General features: G+C 38.9%; 1 protein-coding gene across 2 annotated transcripts in view; it reads right to left on the bottom strand.

Annotated features, from left to right (window-relative positions):
* The window catches only part of ARHGAP10 (Rho GTPase activating protein 10), a 137,946-nt gene that overhangs the window by 86,928 nt on the left and 27,768 nt on the right, over positions 1-23,250 (bottom strand). For both annotated transcript variants that reach the window (XM_038135804.1, XM_038135805.1), the window contains exons 2-3: positions 9,558-9,653; positions 9,408-9,469 (exon numbers count right to left, since the gene is read on the bottom strand). In XM_038135804.1, coding sequence (XP_037991732.1) covers positions 9,408-9,469; positions 9,558-9,653 — 158 coding nt within the window. The remainder of the gene's footprint in view (positions 1-9,407; positions 9,470-9,557; positions 9,654-23,250) is intronic.

Here is a 23,250-nt window from a genome sequence, read left to right as displayed (position 1 = left end):
CTCTAATCCTGACAGATTATGACAGAAATGTACTACTTAACATGACATTTTAAAATCCCTTTTTTTACATCTCTCATCTATCCAAACCTACATGAAACAAATACATATTCAATTATATCTGGCAGGCAAACTGTGGCATGCAAGTCATAAGTGAACCAATCGAACAAGGTCATGTCTCAGGTAACAGAATTTTAACCAGCTTTGCGAATGTCAGAGTCTCAGGAATGCCCTGAGAAATGTTTAACCCGACGCGCGCACGTGTCCCGGGCAGACAGTCCCAAACTGCTTACGCTAGTCCTGCTCTGTTTGCAGCACCTACAGAAAGGTCAAAGAATTAACTTAACTTGAACATAAACCTGGCAACAGCACCAATAAAGTCATCAGCGCCATCACCACCTCAGAAGATCACTCTATCCAACATTTCCAACATCCTGAAGCATGCTGTCAGCTTTGTGTGTATCTATTTCAGGTGCCTTTACAAAACTCCACTTGCTCAGGCAGAAAAGTTGTACAGATCAGAGATTAAGGGACCCCAACCTCTCTTTCCAACTGCAGCCCTCAAAGGCACAGGCTATATCCATCAGCAAGCTCATTCACAACTGCTGGGTACTTCCTCAGTCAGGCCAGCAAGACCCAACAGGTCACTGAGCAGTCAGCGGCACTCCACAAGATGACTCCATGTAGACTGTCACTTCTTCCCTTGGGAGGTGGGAGTAGAGGTGTTTAAGGACAAACTGCTTCCACCAACGCCTCCTCCTGTGCACTGTAACCTGACAAAGAAAACCAGGCACCACCATTCAATGCTCCTCTTGCTTTCTCCTGCAGCAGGCAGGAGCAGGTTCTCTAAGTTCCCACTCCCTTTCCAGGCACAACCAGGCTTATATTGCAGAGGAGGAAGGCTCCTTGCACAGCCTGTAAAGGAGTAGCAACCCACGAGAGCTCTCCTCAAAGTTCAGTGCCTGAAAAGGTTAAACCAACCTAAGTTAATCAGTTTGTTATTAGACAAATGCAGCACTGGCCTCCCAGCCTTCATCCTAAAGACATCCTTAGAGCTCAGCCTTTACTGGAAGCACTGGAAATTGCACACTGCACATCAATAACTCTGGTGGTGAGGTAAATACATATCCTGACTCTGCTCCAGTCTGAATTAATGCATTCTCCCACAAAAAAAAAAAAAAAAAGAAAAAAAACAGGTTTACTGAGAAAGAAGAAAAATTAAGCCAAAAACATACACCTTCCTGTAGACTGCAATGCAACACAGGAGTGCTGAGTTTCTAATTCCATCTAATTCCAGGAACTGGAACACAGATTGGATGCCTTGCATAAAGGAATGGGTTTAGTTTCCGAGCATACCAACTGGACATATTTATTTGTAGTCAGGGGCAGGATTGTTGATTGTCCCTCAACAAAGCTATGAGGGAGGTCAACAAGTCAGTAAGGCAAAGCTCATGAAACTGAGCAGGCGTCAATGAAACCAGATCTGGGAAGGAAGCTTTGCCTTAGTGAGTGCAACAGAGATACCTAGCAGTGATTCTGCTAGGTATCTAGCAGATATAATAACAAAATAGTTGGCAGTGCTGCTAGATAAAGAAGTTCATTTTCCAATAAAGATATTTACCACTACAGCTGCTCTTCTACTTAGAGAGGATATGGTTGTGTTTTCCCTAAGAAAATGCACCATTCAGCCTAATAAAATAAAAAAAAAAAAGCAAATTCTGATACCTCCAATACTGGGAGAGAGAGAAATATATAAAGAATATTATTTTCTCCAAAAAGCTTTCCTACTTCATACAGTGATTTGCTACTGAAATTTCTCAAAGCATTAAGACCTATACCTGAAATCCTGTATTATTAAAATCTGCAGATACCATTCCACTACTGAAAACATCAGATGTTATTTGCAAAGCCTGAATCTCTATTCTTTCTTTTCCCATGAGAGTATGATATGCTCTTACAGTTACACGTGCCCCCAGTTAGCTGCACAGCCAACGCCCCCTGCCAGCTCTACAGACAGAGGTGTCTCTCTATACCCACACCTCAGCATTGCTTTTGCATTTATCTGGAGCATTGATGACTGCAGACAGTGCAAACCACTCCCAAGGCTCATTATTTTGTTTTCAAATCAAGTTTTCTTCTGGCAAACATGTCTGGATTTTCTCCCTGCTCTGCAGCTTTCACTGTAACTTTACAATATTAGATAATGAAAGGGCCTCAGGCACACATTGGGAATACAGACATAGGAGTTTTTTGGTTTTTAGCAGGCCTGCAGTGTATAGACTAAAGGATTTTTAAGGAGGTCTCACAGCACATTAATACTTGTGTGTCTTTGCATGTGTGCAGAGGCTATAAAAAAGAAGGGACATCCATTGCTATGGATTCATTTGCTGTGGAGGAAGCCATCTGGTAACAAAAGAGCCAGGGGGACTAGTGATACAACTCACCTAGAGACAACATATTTTGTTTAAGCACCAGGAGGCATCTGTAACAAAAGACATCACCTCCCTCTTAGGTGTTCCTGAGAACTACCCCTCAGGGTTTGGTAGAAGACAAGAAGTTTCTCAAACTGTTCCAGGGGGAGTTTCCTAGACCATTGAGCCACCGCCTCACAAGCCTCTATAAAGGCAGAATCCTGTACTCTGCACTTGCTAATTCTTTCACAAGCAGCATCCTTGGCTTACAGGAAATACAACAGCTGGACTCATGAGATCACTCTTCTACAGAAAAGTTGTTTCCTGTTCATCTCCTGGAAGTTCATGACTCACCTTAAGGACAGACAGCTAAAAGGGCCTCCTATGATCTATCTGTGCCCTACTCTAAAATGCTGCCTTCATTGATTCTCGTAATGAAACCACTGGCCTCCAAAATCAGATTGGTATCATAAGGAAACAACACATAATTTCCTTTAAAAAAAAAATATAATTAAATAGACAGTGGGTTTTAGTAAAGATTATTTACTGAAAGCTATTTAATAGTCCTGTCCTCTGAGTAAGTTTATTGTTATGCAATACGTTCCCCTATAAAGAGAAAGATACTACAAAGCCATAATCATAACAGACAAGAAAACAAAATAAAGAGAAACAGACTTTCACACACTGCAACAAATCAGCTTTCCCCATCTGCAGTGAAGAAAAGCTCGGGATAACTCCTCCAAGAAAGACCTTGCCTTAGCAAATGGCAACACAACCAGCATGGTCTGGTTTTCATACCACAGACATTTTATGTGCTCATATCATGATCCTGACCAAGCAAAAAGGCTGCTCAGAAAAGAAAAATGCATAATGCCTACTTTCTTGGTGCATGGCAAAGCTCATCACTGAGCAAAAAGATGCCTCTGAAAGTCAAGGAATCCAGCAGCAAACAACGGCATCAGTATTCAGTCAAGAAAGAATTGCTCAATTGTCAGCGCCTTCCTCCAGAAGAAACAGTGGTGTTATTAACAACCAGCAAAATCCAAACTGGTGACAGTTTTACAATGCAAATTCCAAACATTTCCCAATGATGAACTAACAGAATGAAAATTCTCTAGTAAATTATGTTGATGCATGTGAGACCACAGAGTTATCTGGAAGAGGAAGCCGGTGGTAACAGGACTTGTCAGCCGTGTTCACTCAGAGGTGGGAGGAACACAGCCAGATCTGGTTTTGCACTTTTTTTTTCTATTGTTTAGACAAGTCATCTTTGGTTTATAGACGGATATGGACAAGTTCATATGTAACTCACAAAACTATTTCAGAAAACTGTATATGACATTCGAAACCCAACAAATAAATGAAACATTCAATGTCAGGAACCACCAAAGCAGAGTAAGATGTGGCTGAAATAGTCATAGTTCTACCTTCATGTTGCATATTCTGATAATTACATAATTCTCATCTGGTCTCATGCACAGCAGAGGAAAAGGGAAGGCTGAGCAATGAGATATGGCAGCAGTTGTTCTGCTTGTTTCTAAAACTAGAAAATGTTTTATTAAATGGGAAAAATTGCACAGAAAATAAAAGAATGTAGATGCTTCAATTAAGGTACTCTAATGCAGTTCCTGAGATATGCTATTTCATCTGTGCCTCTATCTCTGCATCTGAAATATTCAATGTACTGATGGCAGCCTAATCCTTCAGAAGTGGTCAACAATTATGTCCTTTCCACTGTCTTGGCAGATATATTTAGCAGTTTACAGTGTCAGCAGACTTAAAAGCATCTGAACATATGGAGCACTGCATAATGCCTTGAACTCCTATTGAACAGATCTTGAAGGCATCACACATCTAAAACTATTGGGTATTTTTTTACTCTAGATCAGTGAGTAAACTGATTGCTCCTTCACATAGATTTCTTCAGATTACTGTCAAGAGAGATTAAGATTTACAAACCCCTAAATACCGCACAAAGAGTGCGAAAGAAAAGATTAGAAAAATTAATACCACCATCTTCACAGCAGAGTCAAGTGCTGAATTGGATCCAGACACAAGAGTCACTAGACAAAAGGTAACAGAGTTAGCTACTCAGGAACATTGTGTGTTAAGTGAGCACTTCATCTGTGAAATAAATAGTCATGTACTTCAATATCTAATCATAAGAGGTAGCTTAAGTAAGAACAAATAAGTAAATGTACATATGTGTACAGATTACTTAAAGTATATCTTAAAACTTTTGAGCATATACCTTTGAATGTTAACAATGTCTTTTAACCTGTGAAAGCACAACTAAGAAACCCTCTCCCCATTTTTTAAGAAGGAAAAAAAAAAAAAAGACTGAAAGAGTGACTTCACGGGGATATTTCTTTAAAAATCCACAGAGAAACCATTTCTTGTGCTCCTGATATATACTAGGAATAACTCTGGTTTTCAGAGATGCTAATCTGTATTTGATTCTGGCAAGTTGTCAAAACTGACAAAGAATGCAAAAGAATTTTTTCAGAGGCCAAAATTGCACAGATACCCACAGCACAAGAACACGCCCTTTTTTTGCTAAAAAAATAAAAAGAAGGGAAAATACTTTAAAATATAGCTGCGTAGTACCTTTCCTCTTAGGACATCTGAAGGCATAGAAGTGTGTGAAAAACATTGCAGGAAATAGAAGAGAACATACCAAAGTAAAACAGCTTGTTTATATTGCCTTGGGAAATCACAGGGAGTATAGTAAGGTGAATCTAAGAGTATCAGAAATCCTATACAAAGAGAAATGTAATGGAGTGAAAAGAAACAGATGAGTGTGTAGGGGCGAAATTAGAAAGAAGATAAAAACATTTTATTTGGCAACAGCAAAAAAAAAAAAAAAAACCTAAGGAAAAGAGGTTCATCAGGTGTATCTGAAAAGAGAGAGGAAGGAAGCTATAAAACCATTATTGAACTGAAATGAGTGTTAAATCAATGATGGTGTATAAGACAACAGATTTTAATTATCTCCAGAAATGAAAAAACCCTCAGTTAAATTATAGCAAACTATCTAACAAAGGGGGGAAAAACAGGTCTTAAGGGGAGTAAGCACTCCTTAAGAGCCATTAGATGTATTCCTACATTACATAACAGAAGTATTAACTGCATTCAAGTCAGAAGGGGCTTTGCTTCACAATAGTTTAGGAAGTCAGCAAAGCAAACTAAAGGGAGAGGCAAGCAAGGTCCCAGAGGATGGTAGAAGAGCAAATATAGCAGCAACTTAAAAGCAAGAAGAGGAGGAGAAAGCAGTAATTCTAACATAAAAGACAGAAGGTCTGAACACAGTGTAACTAAATTGAACAAGGAAAAACACAGATGTAAAACACCACTTAGAAAGGGTAACCATAAAAATACTACTATGAAGGAAAAGCGATCAGTTTTATTCCATGACTACTGCAGAAAAATTATCAAAAATTTCCCAGCTTAGCTTGTAGTAAAGGAGACTCAGTGTGAACATCAGGTGCAACAAATGAAGACTAAATAGCAGAATAAAGAGAAATCCATGTTCCTGGAACTTTTTTAAGAAGAGGTTAGACCAGCTCTTGACAAGAATCATGTGAACTTCAGAAGCAGATAAACTCCAAGGAGGACAGAGGAACTCCAAGGAGAGAAAGCACTCAAAGCCAGCACACCAAGGTGACCACAGCAGGAGTGCCAAGCACTGCCAAGATAACTAAGGGAACAATACAAGAGCGATCAAATTTGGTTATGACTTAGCAAGACTGGAAACTACAGGGAAAACTAATTAGGGGCAAGCTGGTTGTTTAGGAGTAGCCTGGGATGGAGAAAGGGAGGCGTGAAGGAAAGGACCAACAACCACAGGTTAACCAGGTAATGCTTCTCTGCTTGCCACCACACCTCAAATGGGGTAAAACAGTGAAGCCTGCTGTTCTCAATCCCTCACACGAATCAAAGCTCTTTTCTGCTGCCAGGAAAACTGGGGCTGGGAGGGAGGGTTTGGTGCTCTCCCTGGCAACCAGGGGAGCAGCTGGGTACTGAGACAGAGTGTCTGAGCATCACCATGCTGGGCCTTACTCATCCCCATCTTTTCCTACCACCTTGCCAAGTTCCCCATCATCCCTGAACTTCCACTTCACTTCTGCAGTGCCAAAGGAGCAGAATCTAAGTCCTACAACTCCGTTCACCCTCAACATCAAAAAATAATTTCCAGAATATTCTCAGTGATAGATAGATAATCTATCTTTTCAGATAGATCTCAAGTGATCTATTTCTGACCTGAGGAGCATCACCAAGCTACAGTGCTATGGAAAGATGTAATTTGTTTTTTTTATTGACCACTCCGTAATAATTTCAGTGAAATGTATGGATTGTTGCCAACTTTCCTTTTCATATGCAACTACATCCTTTGACACCTGGGATATAATTTCAGCAACCTTTGAAGGAGATGGGAGGAATGGTAAAATCATGAAGTGAAAGATTCCATCTGAATGAAATTATATCCACCAAATAAATATTCACCAGACAAATTTACCTTTCTGGTCATCATTCATTGATGACACTGACAGCAAGTTTTATGGACTCTGGATTCACTACAATTTCAGAAAACCACGAGAAGTGTAGATGATGAGCATTTACTTTGAGTCTAGAATGTATTTTAAGTGCAAATTTGTTTCATTTACAATGTGGTCCTAAAAAAAATAACTCTTTTCTCAAGTATCTAAAAAATCAAAATGCACAGCAGTGTCTGAAAGTCTGAAATGCCCTTTGTCCTTAATTATTCATTGATTTCTTTAATATTACTTTATGGGCCTGAAATTTGCCTATCTATTTAACAATGCACTGCCCCTGAAGAAAGCAGTCCAAAATCCTCTGGTCATCTTCAAAATAGTAAGGGGGGAAATGCTCAATAATAAGCATTCTTAACAAAGACTGAGTGCTTTTGAAAAAAAAATCCTGCTATATACTTTGCATCTTAATGGAAAGTCTTTGGATCCCTGACCTCATTCCAAACATCTGTGAATGCAACATGTTCTAATATTCTCCACGGGAGTATCTCTAGAGGTCATGCCACTGTTAAAACATCCATTGAGAAGTCAAAAAAATAGTCAGAGGAGCAGATGCTGGAAATTATCTTTTCCAGTCACCACACAATCATTTTCTCAGAGACTTATGGCCATTGTTACATAAGCTCACTCCAGAAATGATACATAACATTTGCTAGACAACAGATGAAATAAAAAGGCCACGCATCTGGTAACTCAGAGAACATATTCTGTTTCCATTTGGTAATAAATATTTTCCTCATTACAATTTATACTCCCTGTTTTTCATCAGTCACAGTTCTAACAAAAACTGCATTTCATCCTTTTCCTATCAAGAAACTGACACAAGTTAGCTTTCAGGATGATAGCACCTTCTGTGTAAGCATGGGCACCATACCAAAAAAGTTAATACAGTTTCATGTAAATCAGTTTGAACAATGGACATGTTTTACGATCCAGACAGACAGCACTGGATTCTGCACAGCCTGCTGTGGTGGTGATCTACCCCTGCTGAAGAGCTAATGATACAGTCACCGAAATGTGCCATGTAACTGTTAAGTCATCCTTCAAAAGCCTGACATCAAAATAATGTGGCAGTTCATTAAGTATTTTTCATTAAAAAACTTCATAAATATTTTTATTAATTAGATTTGTGCAATTCATTAAAATAAAATACAGTTATGGATGGCAGGAAAAAGCAGAGTAAAGACTACACTGTAGAATTATGAAAAACAAAAGAAGTATTGAAACATACTTGAGACAATCTCTACAATTTGGCAAAACAGCTCAAAACACTGAAAAATTGTCTCTCCTATGCAAAGACAGTTTTTAGGAAAGTATGAAGAACTACACTGACCCAAATGTGATTCCAGATCAGAACAGCATACCAGAACAGAACACAACACTAACAAGGAACCATGACTGTTACTGGGATCAGGACTGGAAAGAGAAACATGGAAAAAATAATTTTTCACAAGTTCTTTTATCACTTATCTACGTATTCCTGCACTGCAGGCACAGCTTCTGCCAGAAAGAAACTGGGAAGACAGCAGATTAGTCTCAGCTTCCTCTCAGTGATGCCAAGGGATCACTGATTTCCAGGAAGGCAAAGATATAATCACATGTCAAATACCAAGAAATGCGATTGCTATAATGTCAGATCTAAGCACATGTCCCAGATGTAGAGTCTGGCCTGACTCAGAAGAAAACTGGGTACACAGCAGCTGCTCTATGAATCACTGCTCTGAAACAAAAGCTGGGCATGCAGCTGCTGAGAAGAGCCAGAAAGAAACCATCCAGAAGGAAACCCCTCATCTTCTGATAAGTTAGGAAACCCAGGTAGCAAAGTGTTTTGCAGAGCTCTCAGCCCCTGCTCTGTGTGCAGCCAACATGAGCTGTATTTCACTAATTACACCCCAAGCAATCATAGGCAACAGAACAAAGAACAGAGAACTTTTACACAACAGAGCAACTGTCTGCAGCTCCAACCTCTCACTATGAAGCTCAAATACAAGGCAAAGGTTTCTAAGTCTGCTACTTCATAAATACAACAGATTGCATCCCAGATCCACTCAAGCATTGAAGCTGGAGCTACAGAGATCCTGGACCCAAAGTTGGCCGATTCCAAAACTTGACTGTCCCCTGCCTTAACTCTTTCATTTTGCTTTTTGCTGGAAGTGGTAAACAAACTTAAGACGGTTTTCCCATTCACCCCAGCCATAATTAACCTGGGCACGACTATTTTAAACCAACTCATATTTATCCATCCCTACCACACAGATTTCTTCTTTAATGAGAACTAGTTGTTGTCTATACTCTAGACTACAGAAACGGAGGCTGCACAATGAGATCTCCCACTGTTAAGTCAGTGATATGAACACCTTGGTGGTTAACAAAGCAATAAAAGCAATTTCACCTAATGTTGATCTCTTTGTTACGTGCACAGCTTTTTAAATCATTTATTGCAACTCACCAAAATTTCTCTTTGTTCTTCAAGGTTTTTTAAAAAGTTTGAAAACTCGTGAAGCGATGCATCTGTAATATAAAGGAATACAAAGAAGTTTAATCATGTTGCAGGATGGCATTGACAAAATATAGCCACTCATAGTCACTTCTTACCTACCTATGTATCTTTCATCATCAGTCTCTGCATCACCAATGAACTCAAATTTAAAGTCTCTCAGAGAATGGGCAAATTTTCTCTGGGCCGCTGAAAGGTCTGCAAGAAAAAGAGCACAGGTTGAAGGGTAAGCAGTCATTTTATGTAGGCCAGAAGATCTTTCTATGCCTAGAATAACCAACTTTTACAAGGAACTCTTAACACAGGTGTGCCTAAGGACATTACAGGACATCCAGTGTTGCCTAACCCTCTTCTGATAAGGAATTTGTCACACAGATTTCTTTATGCAAAGCTATATAGTAGAAAGCATATGTGATCGTGTGTATAGTATTACATCTATCCTTACAGTTCACTTCAATTTAGGTCATATGAAAACAATTTAGACCATGAAAACAAATCTGAAATTACATAAGTTAAGGGCACAACACTAACACTGGTAACTTGTACCAGTTGTCTTGCTCTGCTAACCTAAATTCATTCATTTATTCATCAGCACAAATAGACATCTTGGAATTTTCTAGACACTGTACTTAGATAACTCTGCTAGTGAAAGCTTTATACATAAATACACATAAACCAAATACAATAGAATTGTTGCACTTGAACTAGAAATTCCATGGAGTTAAACTCAGCCAAAAGCTAAGTTAGATACACAGCATGAAAATTATTTTATATAATAACTGTTTTGTAATAGCTATAAAATATTTCCAGCCACCCAAATTTAACCCGCTAACGTTTGACAATTTGAGGTCAGAGGCTGCACTCTTGTACTCTTCAGGAAGTAATCAGACTCCATATTCAGTCAAATATCATCATGATAAACCCTCACTGAAATTCATAAAGCTGTAAATAAACAGTGTGCGCACACTTTTCTACTGTGCTGACATGCAGTTTGGGAATGTCACAAGTTCTGGAAGGATTCACTTGTTTGGTAGGAAAAAAAAAAGGATGCATGTCCTGGTACACCTCTACCTAACAGTGAAGGTTTTACTCACATTTTTGTTGTCAGCCAAAGTTAAGGACAACTTAAAGTACTTAGTTAATCTATAATCTTTTTCTTATCACATGCAGTTCTGAAGGGTTAAGAAGAACTCTTTCAACAGGCCAGCTAAGCATTTTGCTCTTTAATATTAACAGGCACTAAAAGATTACCAGCTTGGTCTTTTTTGTTCTAGTTTTAGGGGGGAGGTAATTTGTTATGGGTTTTTCTTCCTTTTGGTTTGATTTTTGTTTTTTACCAACAACAAACAAAAAACCACCTAATTTTCTTACCAGTCTTGCATCCAGCACATCATGTATTTTATCACATCATAATACAACCCTTCATACTGGAAGTTCAGTTTAACCACTTAAAATGTTAAGTCAAATACTCTACAAACAGCAAAACAGTCTAAAATGGAAAAAAAAATGCTTTCTGTTCCTTTTCCTTTCTTTTCACCCACTTCTCATTAGCCCTCTCCTTGCCCATTGTGTAACAGAGCTGTTCCCTCCTAAACCTGTGCATGTACCCTCCAACACATGATGTAGCAGGATGCTGCACAGGGTTGAAATAACAAGGATAAGAAGGTTGAAGGAAGCAGTAACCTAACTCCCATGTGAAAGGAAACACGGGTGTTTTAATTCAAATGTCTTGCGGGCTGAACAGCTGTTCATAAAGCAAACAGTGAAAGAAACAAGTTCTGTTGGCTGTGAAAGGCTTAAATATAGAAAATAACAAGGTTCTTAACCATCTAATGTTACACTTATTTGTGAGTCAGGTCAAAGCACAAGGCTGAAAAGAATTTATTTATGGGAGAATGGTTCCAACAACACTCACTTTCCCAAACTTATTAAATTTTCTTGAATCCAATAATCCCCTCCCAAAGCCCTGTCATATGAGAGTCAGCCCCACGCTAGAGGAAGGAATTGTTTGTAATGTTTTCTCCTACTTGTAGAGGTGAAGCATTCAAATCATGTTGAGCAAGGTACATGCTAAGAGGCTCACGCAGCACCACACGCACACAACATCCCCATTTCCCTTCATGGACTGAACAGGTACAATATTAGTGTGTTTATGAGCCTTTCTAGAGTGCTGTCAAACTGCCACCTCTCTTGTGACAGTGACAGCAAACAAAACTTATGGCCACACCCAGACTCTTTCAGTGCAAAGTCCAACATCTGCAATCAGCTTGAGAATGGGCTGAATTAAAACACTCAGCTTCTCACAGGATCAGAAACCCACATTCATGTATTTCTCATTACTAAACCTGCTCAGAGATTGGAAATTACTGACCCAAGACTGACTACGTTGTTGGAAGCAATAACCTTTTCACAGATCAAAGCTATATTTGCAGAGTTCCTCATTAAAATGATGAAGACACATTAAATTTTGGCAACATATTTCCACAGATAATTTCTGAAATGTTTAAGAACTATTACAGAAAATTTTGGAAACCATCAGTGAGTGGGAGGGACTTGGGGATTTGGGTCACAAAATAACAGCCTGATGGGTCAAAAGAAGCTGCAGATACCTGGCTATTGAATCAACACCTGGAAGAAAACAAGAAGAGATTTTCTGGATTTTAAGAACTTGGCACTTTCAACAAAAGAAGTCACTGGAGCAAAATCAAAACTGAGTATTAAGTAGCAATGGAGGAAAACTTTCTCAGAGCAAGAATACTGATTTCTTTTTTGTTACAGCACACAAAAAATTACAAGGATGGTGACTAGAAACAAACAACAACAACAAAAAGGTAACATAGCTTTGTGATGGATTTTCTTGCCACCTGACAAACCACAGCCCGAGTGAGATACCTGAGACCACCTGCAGTCAAACCTTCCACTGTGGGACAGACAACATCAAACTGCTCTGATAGATTCCAAATGTCCTACAGTACATACACAGAAGTTCACACAACTAAAGCATTTAAAAAAACAAACTAGATGCTGATATAATTTTAAGTACTATAGCATCTGACTACTGTGCTACAATTTAAATGCTGAGCATTGTCACTTGAATTGGAAATTTCATTAATGTAACTTGGCCTTCTTCCACAATGTGTCAGAAGACCTTTACTAGGGCAAAATTATTTGTCTGGCACCGACAGATACATCCCAGCATTGTTCCACACCAGCATGAGAGCCTGCAGGACCAGTATGTGATATATAGCAGACTGTAAAGCCAAAAGGATTTCAGCTACAAACACTAGAATAAGACAGCACTTGAGTACAAATAGGTATCAAACAGCATGAGCAGTTACACTGGTTATGTGAATAATGCTGTGGCCTATTGAAGAGTAAGTATTTTTTTCCCTTTAATCTCCGCATTTTACAAAGTAACACCAAACTGAAAGATGAAGGATTGCTGCTTGTTACAAGCTGTGGTTATCATTGAAAGGGAGGAACAGGGCATTCAAGATCAAAGAGGCCTTTAAATATCAACCAAACACTAACACTGCTGAATACAATGGAATCCTGGTAAACCCATAAGGCAGAGTCCTTTCAAAGATTCACCTTCTAAAACACTAAAAGAAACTAAGCATCTGCTAAATGTTTTGACCAAAAGGCTGAAGACAGGTTTCCAAGGAGAGAGGGGAGGTGACCCAAGGACACCAGGGCTTTCAATTTTTTCTTTGGCATTGTTCATATCTGTACAGCTTTTAATTTTTTCTTTGGCATTGTTCATATCAGTACACTGTACTTCTTTCATGTTTGGATGGAACTATTTAAAAATACAGCAGAGGAGACAGGAGCAGCTGCCTGCTTCCTCACTTTGCTCTGAAACACCTCGGTAACAAGTGCTCCTGCGAGTTTGTTCAGTGCCAGATGTGCTGCCAGTAGCCCACACAAAAACCTCAATATTTTTTTTTCCATTTGGATTTGAAGAAAATACTTTTGTTCCTTATCTGAGTCGAGCTGAGCCAACATGACACCTTTAGTTGCTGGGTGGTGGCCAAGCCTCACTCAACAGCACCAGAATCCAATGATTCCCTTTAAGATCAGTACTAATCTCAGTGCTGCCCACACAAACCAGAAGTCTTGCACAAAGCCTGACAATATTGCTTTCTAAAGTTATTCTGGATCTCTTTCGGAAGGCAGAAGAACTACACCTGTTTGTATGAGCATTAATATTTTTTCCACAACAATACACACATTTTTGCATCAAGCTTTTAAGAAGGACTGGAATTAAATCAGCATTCCTCAATGCTGACTTCAAGTTTCACTGACTCTTAAAAGATATGCTCCAGGAATGACAGATTTCCAGCAGCTTTATTTAACATGGATTAAAACTGCTCCGGCTTCATTGAACAATATCCTCCCTAAAAAGTTAGAAGGTTAACAAACACTTAGATTTAAGTACCAAGATCATCTTCAAGCTATTTTAAGGACTAATATTAGATTTCTCAAGATATTTTCTTTGCAGTGGGCCAAGATCAGGCAAGCCACACACCATCGTGAAATAGGCAAGAACAAGCTGAGCCAGAGCTGGCCTCTCCCCTCTTCTTCCCAGGCATCAATCCCCTAGAAGAGCCAACAAAGCAGCTTCAGAGGAACAGAGCACTTAAAATAGTTTGTCCAAGAGCTGCAGTACAGACTCATATGACATTTTATACAAAAATGCACCATCTCAACACTTCAAAAGCAACTCTGTATTCCTTTTCTTTGTCTCCTTTCGCAAGGTGAACAATGAATCTAATATAATCCATGACACTGGAAACATGAACAGGATTTAGTCACTACCTTAGCAAGGTGTATAAACAGGATTAATTTAGTAACTTAGCAGATGCAGGCCATGTGGCAGAACTCCTAAGAGCAGTAACACAATCCAACTCCCTAAAACCAAATAAACTTTTTACTCCTCATTTTTATCTGATAAATATATTGAAAGAGCCAGCAAAACAAGAAAATTTACAATGAAGCTAAAACACAAACTCACTCATTTCCATCCAAAACCTGAATGGAAATCAAGTTCAAAGTCTAAGAGGTTTCTGGAGTCCCATTTTAATCATGTCACATTACCCATGGCAGCTCACAGGTTTCTGAAAGCTTAGCAGTTTTGGCTATGAGGATTAAAAAGCAACATATTACTGACTTGTCAAATGGCTCAACTTCCCTCCCCCCTGCCTCCTCTGCATAATACAATGCATTTGGTCAATCCCACACCTTTAAAAAAAAATAAGGAAAAGCTCAACCTCTCACCATTTCAGTTTAATCCAAGTAGCATCCTGTTCATGCTGGCCCAAAGGCTCCTCTCCAGCTGTCAACAACTTCACGCCCTCCTCATTCATATGCTCTGGTCTGAGGCAACTCCACATTAAGTGTACCAAAGTCAGAAATTGTTTTACTATTTTGGAAAATCCCTCAGAAATTTTTCCAGGCACATAAGTGAGAGTTTAAATTTTCAAAATACAACAAAAAAGAGCGATGGCAGCAGCAATGTTTTAGGAAAAGTCTTTCAAAGTTTAAGATGGAAAGGGTTTTTGCAAGTTAAAAAAAAAAACAAAACAAAACAAAACAGATGCAACCAAACACTATGCATCAAACAGAAAAAAGAAAATTGCAAGAATAAAATGAAAAACAAACATCTCTAAGGTAATTTATATGTAAAAACTTGAGATCAGTAACAATTTGAGCAATCTAAACCACTAATGGAATTTTTCTTCTTGACATAGATAAGAACCAATGCCATTCTCCTACTACACTAAAGTCCAGATTTTGTCATGACTCTCCCAATTAAGGACAACACAGAAGCCGAAAACAAAAACATATTTTTAGTGTTCAATCTAATAAAAAGAGAACTACTAATATTGGGGCAATGAATACCATTCTTCCAAACAGTGCCTCTTTCAGGAACCTACTGCTCCCAAATGTTTCTTCCACAGTGTTGGACATTCCCTATTACCAGTTTTACTGCATGCTGGGGTCATTAATTGTGGTGTAATTCTGGGACAAGTAAAACCAGGCTATTTAGTCTGAACAAGTCACATTGTGTAGCACAAAAGACACATTCTAACCTCCCCACTTCTTAAAAGAGAGAACCCAATTCTTGCAAGAATTTTATTATTTCCCTTCTTTCAAATGCATAATCCCACGGTCTAAAAGCCACTATTCCCCATATCAGAATAGGTAAGTCAGGAAATCTTTCAGGTGTCAGCAGAGTAGACCAATGTTCTTCATAAATTTGCAAAATTATTTGGATGCCACAACCTCCAACCATTGTTTTCTCCTACAGAAAGTATGCAGCACAATAAGATAAAATATGTATCAATTTATTAATAAAATGTTTTTTCTACCTTCTCTAATTCTACAACTTTTATCAGTGAAAACAGACTTGACTCATTTCTCCTCTTTCTACTCTTGCAATTACAAGGGTACAAACTCCATAATCCTCCACATCAAGTAACATGCAATTAACATGTTAATTACCACATATGAAATAAAGTAGCATCTTAGGAGAGTATGGGAAAAGTGCCAAGTCCTGTTGGTATTGTCCCTTGGCTGCACCACACCTTCTTAAGCTCTGGTTATTTGCCTTTTTAGTTGGACCTCTGAAATCTGCCAGCAGTCCTACTCCATCCTGCCAAGGGCATTTTCCTCTTTGCTTCAGAGGCTTTATGCAGAAAAGCACATTTAGTATCCCAGCAATGATTAAGGTTTTTTAAAAGCATCTCCAACAAGCTCTTGCGAAAAAGTGTTCCCACCCCTCTGCCAGCTCAGATGGTGACTACATCTTTCAGTTCTGCTTTTCAGGAACAGTATTAAGTTACATTATGAAAGCAAAAGAGAATCTCCATTCCTGGTCCTAGAATCCTGCAGATCAATTCACTGCTTCAGTGGTGCAGAAATATTCCTGCAAATACCCTGACATAAGACCTATATCCCCAAGTCTCTGCTGAAGGGTCTTGCAATTCTGAGGGAAGTTCCTGTGAAGCACCACAAAGATAATCAATCTTCAAAAGAATCAGAACCATTTTCCCAATCCCTACAAACTCTGTACCTCTAACAATGAAACAGAATGAAAGAAATAATAAATTAAGAAGCAAAGAATAAGGAAAAACGAATTGGCAATGCAGAAAACTATGAGGGCATTCCACCAAATTCACACGGTTCCCAAAGAAAAAAACCAGCAGTTCAGGATTTGCTGCAAAGGTTTCCCTTTGCCATACTGCACCAAATGGCAGCAAGAGGGACACCACTGTTCTACAGTCTGTTCCCAAAAGAAAACTCCTCATCAATCCAGAAGCAATGCTGGAACACACAATATCAAGTACTTATACAATCAAAAGTTTCCCTGGTGAAACTTCCCACAGTATCTGCAATTCTTGAAGTAGCACAGACCTGCAGTCACCTTCCAAAAGCGACTGCATTAGACAATGTGAGATAAAAAAAATTCCTTTTCAGACATCAAGATTTTGCTATTATTAATGTGAAGATGCATGAATTCAGAATGTGAGATTACACAGCTAGCAACAAATTCTGAAATGGAAAATGAAAACCGATAGAATTTATAAAACAACTCTGATCATTAACTAGATCATAGATTTCCAGATGTTTTATGCTTCAATTAAAATTCTTGACAAACACCACAAATTTGAGGGCCTTCATGCATTACTGCTGTTCAGTAGCAAGTAAATCAGAAGACCATACTACTTAAGGATGAAACTGGGAAACTCCATGAAACAAATAAAGTACTTAGAGTAAAAAATATGTTTGCTCTACAGATACTTATCCAACATCAGCATTCTGAATGTTTAAATTCTGGATCATTGCCTTCATTCCCAGACTGAGTTCCCAGACAACTACAATGTTTATATAAAAAGATAATATATTGTGCTGAAATACTGTTTCGATAGCAAAAGAAAAATAGCAATTGACTGTTGGTCAGAAGCTAAATTTTGCTATTCTAATCTGCAAATTATAAAAGTGGTTTGCGGTCCAGGGACAACCCCACATAATCCAATCTCCACTGTGAAAATGGGCGATGAAGCATTAACCCCACACAACTCATCTTAAGTGAAATAATCACTGAATTCAAAGCACTTTTCTAAATCCAAAGAACCAACAGGACACGTCTATTTTCTTCAGTCAGCGAAATTCGCTCATGGCAGTCAGGTCAAGTTGTGATGTCAAACCAGCAGAGGTCCTGACCCACCACCAAGGCACAGAGATTCCCCCTTCCAAGAAACAGGACTGACTTCATTACTTGAAGTCTCTTCTTGTAGGAAGCACACGGGACTGAAACTTCATGTGGTTGGGAAAGCTGGAGGGGAAGCCCAGCTCAGCCTGGAACAAACACACCAGCTTGCAGAATTTTCATATGCCACATCTGCTGCCACTGGGCAGACATTCTCTCAGAGTTCACATCCAAGAAATATTTTCAGCAAGACCTTTTTTTTTTTTGCAGAAATTTCAACATTAAACATTAAACACTTGCAGGAAAAAATATCATTCACATTTTTTTTCCCTCTAAAATGGCAGATATCTCAAAACATTGTCACTTGTATGAAGTTACTACCTAAATGTTTGTATATGTAGAGAAAAATCAAGAAGGAGATCCAGCTTGCATGATACTGTGATTTCTCCACAAGAAAACACGTCCAAACAGGCATCCAGCACAACTGCACACCTATAATTAGGGTGTTATATGAAATGGCTACCAAATACTTCATCATCCCTAAGCTCATACAAGGCTCAGAAAAATAAAGTTATATTTTCACCAATTCCTCTGCTCATGAGTCATGAGCGTTAAGCAAAATTATTCCACTACACAAAGACTTGAGAAAGCACAGCTTTATTTTCCCAAGTGCAACAGCATTCAAGTGGGAGAGGAGAGAGGAAAACACAATGAGAAATCAGATAAATGAGCAGCTGAGATCTATAATTCAACACATAATGACCAAGTCCCCAGTCCTTGGGCTATTTATTTCCTTATTTATTAAAAGATGAATCTTCAGCATCAAGAAGGACAGAATGACCACAACAGACCCTCAAAGATGGAAGAGTTCAAGAATAACCTTGCTGCAGCTTGACACAGAAATGAAATTAATCCAAGTTTTGACAGAGAAAACAGCTGGCAGCAACTGTGATGCAGAGCACAGCCTGTACTTCTGTCATATATAGTTTCCAGAAAAAGCAGCAGACAGCATAGCAATGGGTAACTTTAATAGATTTTTTACAATTTGGGTAAATTAAAAAAAAAAAAAAAAAAAAAAAAAGAAAGAGAAAAGTCTTATTCCACACCTTTCCAAAACTGTCAAATATGGACTTAAAGTGCAAAGTGACACAACAGTTGTGTGTCAAAAACAAACTTTTCTGACAACTCTAATATGAGCTGTTTCTGACGAAAACATATTAAAAATGAAACTTCTTATTAGGTCAGACCAAAGCCTTACATGAACACAACAGAAAATTTCAACATCTTTATAGTGAATACAAGTTTCCTTTAAATAAACAAAAGTTGCAGGAAGCACCAAAACACACAAAACTGTACTTTAAAGGATGAGTTTTATGAGTTTTCCCCTTTCCCTGCTCTCACTGTTCCTCTTTTAAAAAAATTATTGCTAGAGAAAGCCCAGATGTTCCAGCCTGATTTCACCTGCCAGCTTCTACAATTACTGCAATTTATTTGTCTGGGCAAAGAATAAAATTATTGCTTCTGCCACCAATAACTGCTAAGAGACCTTAGCAGGAAATACTGATTTAAATAGTCAATAATGTAGTGTGGTACATGCCAAAGGAGAAACTTCACTCATCTTTGGTCCGGGTGGTTGTGCAAGAGTTGGACTCTGTGTGCAAAGAAATCCTGTAATCCTTCTGACACTCAGATTAGAAATTTTACAAGAGGCCAATGAATCAAATGTAAGCTGGTAATGTGCATTTCAAAAGTGACACACAGTAAAACTCACTGATTCTGACTGGGAAAAAACTTTTGACCTTAAAGCTTCTGGCACACAAGCATGTGAAAGGCTCACTGCTTTGGGTTTTCAGTAGTACATTTCTCAAAAATGAGTTTCCAACCCCAGATATCAGTGTCATTTGCTTCCTGAATCAAAGATCACTAAATGATCAAAAAACAACTAATGATAGGTGAGCAACCACATCCTCATGAGATGCACAAGGCATGAAAAAGAAACATCTTGCAATCCTACACAGCAGGAAACAAAAAATGTTTCAGTCTTCTAATGCAATTCCATATTTCATTCTGTTTTCAAACAAAAAGAACACTTACAGTATATAACACAGTGAGAATCTTTTTATAATTATTTATATGCTTCATGCTTTGACATGCTTAATGCTTAGCTTAAATATACTACTATGGTTTTGGGGAAAAGTCAAGCTGGTTTTGTTTCTAAATAAGCATAACATGCAAAATTTCTGAGTGAAAGCCCAAGCCTAAGTAACTTTTTGATTTTTCCCTCACTTAATTTTTCCAGCTGCATTATTAGGCATTGTGCATTTTGCCATTAGACACTTTCATGAGAGCAGATAAAGCAGTTTCTTGCCCAAGACAAGCTAGTGTGTACCTCTTGCAGTGGAAGTGACTATTCCCCCCACTCTGATGATATGAGGAAGACTTCCTATAACAGAGTAGGAATACAGAGGTTCAGGACTTGGTTCAGTCATGTTTGAGTTTCATTGGTGGAAGCTGAGGGAAAAAGAGCAAGTCAGCATTTTCAAATAAGAAGATGTTTTCTAAAGTGCTTCCATTGCCATTTCTGGAGTTGAAGCATTATTAAGCTTGAGATAATTTGTTTATAAAACAGCAGGAATTTATTTTTCCTTTGTCTCTCTTCCCTGCATCCTGTAAACAAAAGTTCATAGTCAAATACTGTTCCTGCTTTTCATCAGCTTAAGGATCCACAACCTTCGTAGGATCCACAACCCTTGTAGCCCAGACACACTTGAACACACTTGAAGCTTTAACTGCACATCACAACAAGTGAGAAGCAGACAAAACCAGAGCAGACACTAAAGCAACCCGTGGCTGCCAACAAATGCTGTCAACTTAATTAAGACATGTGGCCCTGTGGCGCTCGTTAAAGAAAGATGCAGGACACACTTTTTAATGGACCAAACCAGAAGATCCCGGGTTATTCCCACGTCTCTTTATACGGAGTTTTTAAAGAACATCTCCTGTCTGTCCCAAATTGCTCAGTAACGAGTTGTTACCCTGTATTGATTAGTCACTCAGTCCCCGGGTGTGTACATGCAGAATGAGTTCTTTATGACATACAGTTTTCATTTCTCTGCCTAACAGTGCAAAAACAATTTATACAGGTGCCTAGCGTTTCTCACAGTACTAGACTTCTTTCTCAGGGAAAGCAGGTTGTTTTCCACAGTCCTAGACTTTTTCTCAAGGAAAAGTTGTTTTTCACTACTGCAGGACTGTTCTCACTAAGAGCTGTCAGTTTTCTCATGGCTTCTGTCAGCTCAAGTCAAGATTCAGTTAGCAAGGCCTCTGGCCTGCTATTTCACCACCACAGACATGGGTTCCCTTCTCTAGAACATGACAAAATGAAGAAAAAAAACCCCTAAACATTTTGCCAGACTAACAGCTGGAACGAGAAGCTGCTTGGACTGTGACAATCTATGTTATAGAGTCATAGGATCATTTTGGTTGGAAAAGATTGAGTCCAAACCAAAAGACTGAGTCCAACCAAAACCTAACACTTCCAAGTCCACCACTGAACATGTTCCTGAGTGCCAAATCTACACAACTTTTAAATACTTTCAGGGATGGTGACTCCACCACTTCCCTGGGCAGCCTCTTCCAATGCTTGACAACCCTTTCAGTGAAGGGTTTTTCTCCTAATATCCAACCTAGCCTTCCCCTGGTTCAACCTGAGGCAGCTTCCTTTTGCTCTGTGGTTTGTTCCTTGGGAGAAGAGACCAATCCCTACCTGGCTACAGCTTCCTTTCAGGGAGTTATAAAAAGGGATAAGGTCTCCCCTGAGCCTCCTTTTCTCCAGCCCAAAAAACCCCAGCTCCTCCTCATAGGATTTCTGCTTTAGACCTTTCTCTCGCCCTTCTCTGGACATGCTCCAGCCCCTCAGTATCCTTCTTGTCAGGAGGGGCCCCAAACTGAACACAGGATTTGAGGCACAGCCTCACCAGAGCCCAGAACAGGGGGACAATCCCTGCCCGGGTCCTGCTGGCCACACTATTGCTGATCCAGGCCAGGCTGCCATTGGCCTTCTTGGCCACCTGGGCACACTGTTAAATGTACTAAACTCACAGAAGAGCCCCAAATTTGAGTCTGGGGAATGATAAATATATCAAATTATTTATACAAATACGGGACGTTGAATTACACAACAATCTGAAGGAAAAGCTCCAGCTTTCAGCAGTGAGAGCTCTGCACCTGTACAATCCAGAGAAGGGACATGCACACCTTCCTACTCTGAACTGTCCTGTGGGACAAACCCCGCTGGGTTCTGCACTCCAGCTGTGCTGGCTCTATAGCTCAGCTTCAACACTTTCTGGTACAAACTGTCCTGTCTGCTCACAGAACTCGAAATGCACAAGCCTTTTATATCTGATTATTTATTCACAGATCAAGCTTGGAAGCAAGCAGAAAACAATTGAGATGATGCAAGATCAAAGTATTTAACTAATACAAACACCAAACGAAACAAAAATTTGAACAAGGCAACACATGTGAATTATCATGACAACTGCAGGGTATAATTTTATCAAACTGACAGGGAAGATTAAGTAGTTGTCCTCTGCTTGTCCCACCCTCTGCCACAACACACATTACCATAAAAAAAAAAAAGAAAAACTTTAAAATATTAGCAATTTAAATTATCATTCAACTTAGCCAACTACCATGTGGTTAAGTTTATACATTTAGAGTACAAATCAACAAGAAAGCAATTTGCTTGGCTGACATTCCAGTGAAAAGGGCTCTTTTGTAAACTGTCTTTAAAATAATAACCAGATTTAAACAGGATTCTGTGGACTGCACTAAAGGGGTGGTGCCTAAATACCTTCTGATCTCTGGGTTAGAGCAAAAGAAAGGACTCAGTCTCAAGTGACCAAGCCTGTGTCTTTTGAAACAGAAGATGACAAGACTGCTACATGGAAACTCCTGATCCCTGAGGGAAAAAAAAAATCATAGGCTGTTAAGGAAAAATATGCACTTAAGTTTAGTTTTTAAAAATCTTTCTTCTGGGCATCACAGGCCTTTAGAAAAACAAACACTTTGTTTATTTGAAATAAACTAGGAATTACTCTGGACCCTTTCTCCTTTTTTAAAGCACTCTAACAGGTGGCAGGAATGGTCACAGAAGAAAATAAGGATATTTATTCATCTGTTCCTGCAAACATGCAAAAATACTTTAGGAAGGCTGGGCAATATTGCACAGAGTTACTTATAAAAATTAAAAAGAACCTGATCTTGATGACTGGTAAATGGGGGAAGGGAGGATTTAATTTACTTTTTTTTTAGTCCTCTCCCTTCTCTTTCACCTTTTCCTTTAAGAAAGCAAAGCCATGTCTTCCCTAATGCAATACCCCTCGATTTCTTAGAAGTTTTACATTACGTTTATTCCAGCTGCAATACAGAAACCTTTAACAAATACTTATCAAAGCATACAAATTAACTATCAGATAAGAGTCATTCAAGCAGTGAAGAACACCCTGAAAGTAACCTAATCAATATAATGGAGCTCCACATTTCAACAGATATGGGAGCGGCAGAATTGTTAGACACGTA

This window comes from Motacilla alba, chromosome 4 (assembly GCF_015832195.1).
Source record: "Motacilla alba alba isolate MOTALB_02 chromosome 4, Motacilla_alba_V1.0_pri, whole genome shotgun sequence".
NCBI classification, from domain to species: Eukaryota; Metazoa; Chordata; class Aves; order Passeriformes; family Motacillidae; genus Motacilla; species Motacilla alba.
This window is presented reverse-complemented; position numbering and strand designations above follow the sequence as displayed.